Source organism: Brassica oleracea, chromosome C7 (genome assembly GCF_000695525.1).
Source record: "Brassica oleracea var. oleracea cultivar TO1000 chromosome C7, BOL, whole genome shotgun sequence".
Classification (NCBI taxonomy): Eukaryota; Viridiplantae; Streptophyta; class Magnoliopsida; order Brassicales; family Brassicaceae; genus Brassica; species Brassica oleracea.
Window position 1 is genome coordinate 35,099,560 of NC_027754.1, and position 9,878 is coordinate 35,109,437.

Here is a 9,878-nt window from a genome sequence, read left to right on the forward strand (position 1 = left end):
GCTTGCTTTACCTAAGAGATTAGTTGCTAAAGGAGTTAAGATTTCTATTAGACTTGTTCTCCATGTTTGCTTTAGTAACATTCGACCTAAGGGATTAGATGCTTGAGTTGCTTTAGCAAAAGAACATTCATCTAGGGATAGAGCTTGTTTAACTTAGTGTCTAGGCATAAGGAAAGTGGTTGATTGCTAGCTTGCCACCCTTAGATTGGATCTACATCACCCAAGATCAAATGCCTAGTCCCACGAGTCCTCTTGCTTCATATTGAGAAAAGAAAGAGCATTACTTTATTGCATTAGCTTATTAGTTCTTAGTTCATACCATCTTTAAAACCGGATTGCACTTAGCTTAAGCATGAACTTGCATTCCCTTTGCTTTAAAATCACCTAGGATTGGTTCGACAATCTTTTATACTACATTGATTTGATCTTAGACCCTTGAAAAGTCTAGCACCATATACTTGGGATTGCCTCTTCTCACCAAGCGTATGACAATCAATGACTATCTGCCACTGGTTGAAAAAATAAGGAAGAAAATGAGTTCATGGACATGGAGACTTCTCTCACATGCAGGACGTTTGCAACTCATAAAATCTGTCATAACAAGCTTAGCTAACTTATGGATGGCAGCATCCAGGCTCCCTTGGAAGTTGTTTAAAAGAGATTGAAAGGCTATGTTCTGCGTTCCTCTGATCTGGTCCCGAACTTAAAAAAACTAAAGCAAAAGTCAGCTGGAAGGATATCTGTCTCCCAAAAGAAGAGAATGGCTTGGGGCTCCGGCCTCTAAAAGAACTGAGCAAAGTTTATGGATTGAAGCTTATATGGAGGTTAACAGCAGAGACGTCATTGTGGGTTCGCTGGGTTCAATGATACTTGATTCGGAAAAGCTCATTCTGGTCAATTAAAGAAAGTACTAGCTTAGGATCATGGGTATGGAGAAAATTACTAAAGATGCAAAGCAGTTTTTAAGAAAGAAGTGAGAAATGGTGAATGCACATCCTTTTGGTATGACAGATGGTCCAGATTTGATATTCTTAGAGAGATGCTTGGAGAAAGAGGTCCACTCGATTCAGGGGTACCAGATCATTACTCTGTTGCTGAGGCGAGGAGGAATAGAAGGAGAAGAAATCACAGAGTGGACATTCTGAATCATATAGAAGAAGAGACAAGCAAGCTTGATAATTATCGTGATGAAGTTATTGTACTATGGAAGCATGATGAAGGTAAATTCATGAACAAGTTCTCGACAAGCAAAACTTGGGATCAAATACGTGTTATGAGGCCTGTCTGTGTATGGCACAAAAGAGTCTGGTTTTCTCAATCTACTCCTAAGTATGCTTTCATCATGTGGATAACTCTAAAAGGAAGGCTGCAGACGACATACAAAATGCAACAATGGAACAATTCAATTAATACAACCTTCATGCTATGCAATGATGCACCAGAGTCTTGTGCTCACCTTTTCTTTGGCTGTCGATACTCAGGGATGATTTGGAGAAACCTCGTGGAGGGACTTATGGGTGATGAATTTAATGTGGATTGGAGTGAGCTGATAGCTATAGTCTCGAAGTCATGGTTAACACCTATTAAGACTTTCATCCTCAGATATACTTTGCAAACCACACTGTATACAATCTGGTGGGAGAGGAATGCTCGCATACATAGAGAAAAACCTAGAGATATGAAGAGTCTGACAAAGATTGTAGACAAGAATGTGAGATTGAAGCTTCTATCACTAAAGGGAAGGGGGAATCACTATGAAGAAGGTCTGATAACATGGCTTGGTGACAACAAAACACATAAGCAAAAATAGACTGGAGTTTTTTTGTTAATCTCGTAGAAAATCAAAGAAGCACTTAATGTAATATTGTTTTTGTTTAGAATAAATTTTACATTCATAAAAAGAAAAAAAATACATTTGCTCTAGTATTGGAACCTTTGTAGCCTTCTTTTCAACATAAGCGTTTTAAATATCTATATGTAAATGGTTACAAATAACGAAATAGCCTTATATAACATGTTCGATTTCATGAGAAAGATGGGTTGCCCCCTTAGCTCAAAGAGTTTTATTTGTTTCCAAATCAGCGTTATTCAACAAGTTGTTCTCTGGAGACTGACCAATGAGAAGTAAACACCTGTGGATCCTTTTGCCAACAAGGATGAATGGGTCCCACGCTCCACGAGCTTTCCTTTATCCAAAACAGCGATTGCGTCGCAGTTCTGAATCGTGCTCAGCCTATGCGCGATCACAACGCTCGTCCTTCCCACCATCACGCGCTCCAGCGCGTCTTGCACAACACGCTCCGACTGGCTGTCCAAAGCGCTCGTCGCTTCGTCGAGGAGCAACACTGACGGGTTCTTCAAAACCGCTCGAGCGATCGCGATCCTCTGTTTTTGACCACCGGATAACTGTACACCTCTGTCTCCGCAGTACGTATCGTAGCCGTCCGTTAAAGACGTGATGAAATCGTGAGCGTTCGCTGCTCTCGCAGCCTCGATGATCTCTGATTCGTCGATTTTATCCGACGCTCTTCCGTATACGATGTTCTCTCGGATCGTTCCCGCGAACAACGTTGGCTCTTGGCTAACCAAAGCTATGTGTTGTCGGAGCGATCTCAGATTGTACGATCTTAAATCTCGACCGTCGATTTTCACAACGCCTTTAACCGGGTCGTAAAACCGTTCGATTAAACCGATTACCGTGGATTTACCCGACCCGCTTGGACCAACAATAGCAGTAGACTTCGCTGCGTCGATATCGATAGAAAAGTCAGTAAATATCATCACATCCGGTCTAGTTGGGTATGAGAAGTCCACATTAAGAAACTCGACCCGACCGGTTAGTCTCTCCGGTTCATATCCATCTGGATCCTCCGGATCAATCGAAGTGTACCGATCCAACACAGCGAAAACCGAACCGACCGCGTCCGAACCTTTAGCTAGATCCGTTGTCATGCTTCCAGCATCGGCTATGACCCGACCGGTACTAACCAAGATCATAAACGTTTCGAACAAAGCTTTAGCTGTTATGTACCCATCTTCGATCAGTCTACCACCGTACCAGAAGTCCAAAGCCCACGTGCATGTAGTTAGGCTCTGCGACATGGCGAGTCCGATCCCTGCGAACCATGACTGACGTATGCTTTCTCGCCGCGGGTTTTCTTGAGCCTTTTCTAGCATTTTCATGATACGTTCTTGTGACGAAAAGGCTGTGATGGTTCGTACGTTGGAAACAGCCTCAGCAGCTAGTTTGCTACTCTCGTCCTGAGCCTTGATTGCCTTTTTCGACATATTCTTGAGTAGAACACGGCGAGTGTAGAAGCATACAATAATCAGTGGTTGCACCGCGATCATCACTAGGGCTAACCTCCACGCGATGACCAAACCCATAGTGCATGCTATGGTTACAGCCGATATTGTTTGTACCAATAGTGCCATACGATCACCTACCAACGATCTCACCTATCATAAACCAAACAAGATATTAGAGAAATCAATAAACGTTATATTTAAAAGTTTGAATAATAAGATTCATGAACGTACCACATTAGCATCAAGAAACGTTATATGACATTGATGGTTAAAAGTTTAAATAATAATATTCATGTGCTTACCACATTGGCATCTTTTGCGAGTCTAGAACAAATGGAACCGCTCGAGTTCTCATCTTGGTCGAACCAACCGACTTCAAAGGTTAGCACCTTGGAGAGCATCCGTTCGCGGATGCGCTTAGTCAAGTATTCACCCATGTATGCGAAGTTGTAGTGTTGGCTGATATTGATCAAGAAAGAAACCACGGCTAAGCCGACAAAAGACAATGCGTAGATCCTCGTTTTCTCTTTAATCTCATCGTGGCTCATCAAGAAGTAAACCGATACCATCGACCCCAAAGAATATGCGTAAACCGGTTGTATGGCACCAAACAAAGTTGCACTTATGCAACCGTATAACGCTTGTTTCCATTCCGGTAAATTCATTGCCAAGAGTCTCTTGAACGATGGTAAAGGTGGCTTCTCAACTTTAGCAAGATTCTTGACAATACTTGAACCTGTAACCGAGTTAGTAGAGCTTGACCGGCTAAGTGTCGAGACTCTTGAACAACTTCTCAAGTCTTTGGTAGGATCTGAGATTGGACCCGTTTGCACATTGACGCTCATGTTCACACTTGAGTCTTCTTTTTCAATCTGTTGTAAGCGGACTAGTGAAGCGTATTGACCATCTATGTTCTCCATTAGCTTATCGTGTGAGCCAGTCTCAACAACATGGCCGTTTCGGACCACGGAGATAACATCAGCGTTACGAATGGTAGAGAGACGGTGAGCAATAAGGATAGTTGTACGGCCGATTGATGCATTCTCTAAGGCTTCCTGGACTACTCTTTCGGATTCAGAGTCCAATGCACTTGTTGCCTCGTCTAGAAGGAGAATTGTTGGTGACTTGATTATTGCACGTGCAATTGCGATCCTCTGCTTCTGTCCTCCTGACATTTGCACTCCTCTCTCTCCAACCTATTTTTCATAAAAGCTCAATCAGTCTCCAGATAACACTACAAAAATGCAATAATTATACTTCCAATGTTTCATAGTGCAAATTATTTTACATGTATTTTTTGTTTCAGAATATAAACTATTTTCACATTTCTATATAACACTTATTTTTTATTGAATACTGGGTTACTAAATAATTTTTGAAGGTTTTTCTATAATTGATTAAATTACATTTATTTTGTATGTTAAGTATATTATTCAAAGTAATGTTTTTTTATCTCCGTACTCTTAACTAAACCAATCTATATTATGTAACATGGCTAGAAACTAACCTGAGTTTCATAGCCATTAGGTAACTGAGAAATGAAAGTATGAGCATTAGAGGCCTTGGCAGCTTCCACAACATCATCCATTGTTGCATCTTCTTTACCAAACAAGATGTTCTCCTTTATGGATGTGGCGAAAAGGGCAGGCTCTTGGCTAACTAAACCCATTTGAGACCTTAGCCACTTCACTTGCAGCTTATCAATGGATACACCATCTATGAGAATCTCTCCTGCAACCGGGTCATAAAACCTCTGCAAAAGCGATATCACAGTTGATTTTCCGGACCCGCTTCCTCCCACCAGAGCCACGGTTTTCCCGGAGGGAACTCTCAGACAAAAATCTTCAAAGATGGATGTTTCTGGTCTTGATGGATATACAAACTTCACATGCTTAAACTCAACTTCTCCTCTGACTTTCTCTAGTTTTTGCCCTTCCGGATTGTTTGAATCAATCTTGGGAACTCTGTTAATTACTTCCATGATTCGCTCGCCAACTGAAGCCGCCTCGAAGAAGTACTTGAGATTAGACAAACCACCACCAAGTGATCTGAAACAATAACAACGAACAAGATCATGATACGATTTCACGAAGATCAACATGTATTCTCTTTTAATATTTTGTTACAAGAAAACCACTTATAAATATTAATCTTACTACTCTACGGAAAGAATCATCAAAACATTGATTTATATGTAAACACGTTGAATTAAACTAAATTGATCCCATACATACATAAATGCATAAGAAAAGTATGAATTTATATATACATATCATAAAGTTATTATATAAACATGTTTTAAAGAAATTATAGTACAAAACTATTCAAAATATGTTTCAGTTATCAAAACGAATAATATAATCATTCAAATTTGTAACAATAAATTTTAGCATACGTAGTTGCAAGCACTACAATATAGATTGAATAATTTCTAAAAAAATAGTTTAAAATATTTGAAAGAGCCAATTGGTTACGTAACTGGCTGATGCTATTTATACTAATACGTACGCAATGGAATCTATCATAGATAAAAAGCTGTGAGTGATTTTGATGGTTTAATTGTTGAAACCGTTTTGCATATCTCATTGTATCATACTATCATGCATATACTTTATTTATTGTACGTTAATATATACTTACACGCCACCGATGGCAACAGCGGCGGCTACTGCAAATACGGTACCACCTTGAGCACCATGGTACATGACCATCCGGCTTCCATACCAAGACATGAACCCCCACATGGCGAAAGTGATTCCATTGCTTCCAATGGTGATTCCTTTGGCAAGCCCTTGTCTAATCCCTAGCTTTACCGAGCCTTGAAGCGCGGCTGAAAACTTTGATATCGTTTTCCTTTCCCCGGAAAACGCATAGACGGTTCGCACAGAAGAGATGGCCTGCTCAGCTACAAAACCAGCCTCATTGTACTCTTCACGTATCTTGCTAGATATGCTTATAAGGGCTCGCCCGTACATAAGTCCCGGGATCACTAAGAGGACAATAAAGGGTAAGCCAACTATGGCGAGTCTCCATAACAAAATAAAGCCAACTATGTAGCTTCCGACGAACATTGATGCGCTCATCAAGAAATTCGGTAACTGTACCAAACCGAACCGGTTTAGAAAAAGGAAGAAAAATGATTAGTATGAAAGATAGAAATGGTGAGACCTTTTCACTAAGCACGTCTTGGATGACGAAGCTGTCACTAGAGACACTTGTGATAACATCAGAAGTGCTTGTGACATGAAGATCAAAGTACCCCACATCTTGTCTTAACACTGCTCTTAGATATTTTTCTCTCATTCTCGCTGTTTGCCGCTCCCCTGTTCGTGTCCAACAATATCCTTCTGTTTATTTATAATATAAATATTAATTAGTTAATCTGATTGTGGTTAATTACTAGTATATAGTAAAGGAAGGTAAACATTATTAATATTTTACCAAGGAAACAGACAACCCAAGATCCACAAGCCACATAGAGCAAAGCTACAGCGTTCTGTTGATTTTTTTAAAAAAGAAAAAACATTAGTCTTCTTTCCTTATACGGACATACAATAAATCTAGAAGTGCATGTGTCATAAACTAAAGTCAAAACCGTAAACCGTTAAAAATGACCTAATAAAAATGTCAACGGATTCTGGACAATCAAGCATCCACAAAAAAGCTTGTGATCAAAAGGTCTAATTAGAAAACCAAGTGATTATACACAGGAGATGAGAGATAGAAAGAATTGAGAGAACCTTGGATATACTTTGCATGAAGGTTTCAGTGTTGAAAGAGGAGCCACCAAGGTTGTTCATGAGCTTGCTGGTGATCAGAAGAACAAGAGGAGTTGTGAAGCCATCACCGACGGCTCCAATTAACCCTAATCCCATCAGTACCCAATCCACACCGTCAGCGTGCATGAATATCGATCTTATGCTTCTAAAACTCTTCATCGTCTTCTTCCCAGTCTCTTTGCCCTCTACTTCACCCATTTTTTCTTTTGTTCCAAAGAGAGAGGGAGAGAAAGAGAGACCAAAACGATCGTGAAGTAATATTAAAAGCAGATGCCTTTACTTTCCTGTTTTGCTTTTTTTTTCTCTCTCTCTTTGTCTGTGATTCTTTGTTTCTAAGTTTCATTCACATTTCATTGATCCGATGAGGGAGTCGAAGGACATTTATAGAAGCCGAGAGAGAGAAAAGCCAACTTCGGCTGTGTGAATTTAAAATATAGTATCAAATCATTTTTAAAGAATGATGTTTTGGTGTTTTTACACATATTAAAAAAACACATTAATTATACATTATTTTTTGAAATTATCAAATTTTAATATTTTTTAACCAATAGTCTTTCGATAAATTTAATTAATTTTATTAAAATTTATAATTTTTATATAAAAAAACATTAAAAACATTTATCTTTGTGAAACAAATTTTTTTTTAACTTCTATCTTAATAAAACATAGGAAGTATATAACATGCCAGATAACATGTATTTTCGTAATTTGCACTAATATCACTGTTCCGTCCTGTCTTCATCAATTTTACGACATTTTTCTCCCAACAACATTGTTTTAGACACATGACCTTTTTATCAAGAGTGAATGAAACAGTCAAATAAGATCCAGACTCAAATATAAATTAAAAATATATATGCACTATATAAAAATGGGAATATATAATTTTAAAAAACTATATGTTTACTAAAAAGTTGAATATAGTTCACCAATAATTTGAGACCTCTGTGTATATAGGCTAAATTATTGTTCCCTAAATTCATAATTGTAACTGGACATGAACATCAAAGAATCTAATGTATAATTTCATTATTTTGAAATCTATATAATTTTATTATCGCTTGCCACAGATTTTCAAAATCTCGGGGCCGACCCTGACCGAAGGCGGTATATTTTTAGTAATCAATGATAGTAAATGCATGTAATTGAATTCGTCTTCTTGGGACATTAAAACCTGCGAGCAATTCCCTATGTGAGTCATGTGCTCGCCTAGCAGTCTTGCCTTGCATGCAGCCTTTTGCTCAAAACAACTCTAACTCTGTATGTTTATTTATTGCTACTATTTTGACATCATTTATACATTTATATACTTATCGTATGGTAACAAGGAGTATAAGTGATGTAAAAAAACAAGAAGTATAAAATTATTCTCCATATTTCGAGTTACGAAGTAATTGTATAATACTAGTATTTAAAGTGTCCATATAATAGTTACTGCGTTTGTTACGACTGGAATACAACAATATTAAACGTACGTTTTTTGCAGGCGTAGCCGCGTATGCAATCGTATGCAATCGGATATCCATACGACTTCAGTCTGGTTTTTGTGGAAATATTTTGGGTTTTAAATATGTTTTTAGAATTTATTTGTATTTTTAAAATTAGGTTAGGTTTCCAGCAGCATTCAATTTGGACCAGTATAAATAATTTTAGGAGCATATTTATGTTTCTAGGATTAGGGTTGGTATCATACAATTTTGGTTTAATATGGTTTGTTTTTAGTTATGAGTAATTTGTCCCGCCCTAGTTAATTTGATTTTGCTACTTCGAGTATAACTTTTGTCAATAAATGGAAAAATTTGGTATGTGTTATAAACCATATGATGGATGTCCATAACCGGTCCGGTCCATAAGCCGGCCCAATACCTAGAGAGAGAGAGGCGGCCGCAGTAAGAGGAGAGAGAGAGAGGCGGCTAGGAGAGACAGCAAACCTTAGTTTCCTTTTACTTGTATTTGTATACTTTCCATATTTGTATCTTTCCATTTATCTCTTTGTAATTCACATATATAAGGGCACCTTATGTTATGAATAATAATAAGAACTTACAGATTCTAAATCCTTAAGTTTACAACACGTTATCAGCACGAAAATCTAAACACCCTGAACCAAAACCAAAATCGCAAAACCCTAAACCTAGCTGCGACCCGTCGAACCCTAATCATCCGATAGTGTCTCTTGTTCCAGCTCACGTCCCCGATCAACTCCAGCCCAAGGCATTCCTGATCCTAGACGAACTCAACCTCAGCTACCATACAGGACAGCTCGCGTTCCCGGACAGCAAGCGTCCCGTTCGCACCAGACGATCAAGCCGTTTGCGATCCGACAGCAAACAGCTCGTGTCCCCGATCAGCCGCTCGCGACCTCAGCCTCAATCCGTTCGTAGTCAGCTCGCGTCCAGGCCAGCTCGCGTCCAGTCCAGCTCGAGGTTCATTCTTTGGTAACAATCAACTAAGCTAAAAGGTAATTCAAAATCTAAGAACATATGAATCGAATTTGGATTGTTTGATAAAGAATGAAACCATAAAACCTAATCTTTATGATAAAAGCCATAGGATAATAGATCAAACGCTAATGAGTAAATCGAAGCTCTAAAGTTCTATACCCTAAACCCTAAATCATGTTCCTACATGATTAAAACCCCAAATCGGATTTTACAAGTTAAAATCCGATAAACCCTAACCCTATATCTATAAACCCTAAATAATATAAGTATCAGAATTAATTATACTATAATTATCAAATCACATATTAAAACCCTAATCGAATATTTTTGAAATCAAAACTGTTTT

At 38.5% G+C, this 9,878-nt stretch overlaps 1 protein-coding gene across 1 annotated transcript; it reads right to left on the minus strand.

Moving 5' to 3' along the window:
* Positions 1–1,943: 1,943 nt before the first annotated feature.
* Positions 1,944–7,447, minus strand: LOC106306487 (ABC transporter B family member 15). Its single transcript, XM_013743121.1, has 7 exons — positions 7,050–7,447; positions 6,751–6,805; positions 6,478–6,656; positions 5,950–6,407; positions 4,817–5,357; positions 3,612–4,505; positions 1,944–3,459 (listed from the first exon to the last, which is right to left on the minus strand). The coding sequence occupies exons 1-7, from the start codon at positions 7,284–7,286 to the stop codon at positions 2,089–2,091; spliced, it is 3,735 nt and encodes a 1,244-aa protein (XP_013598575.1). The 5' UTR covers positions 7,287–7,447; the 3' UTR covers positions 1,944–2,088.
* Between the last annotated feature and the right edge of the window lie 2,431 nt (positions 7,448–9,878).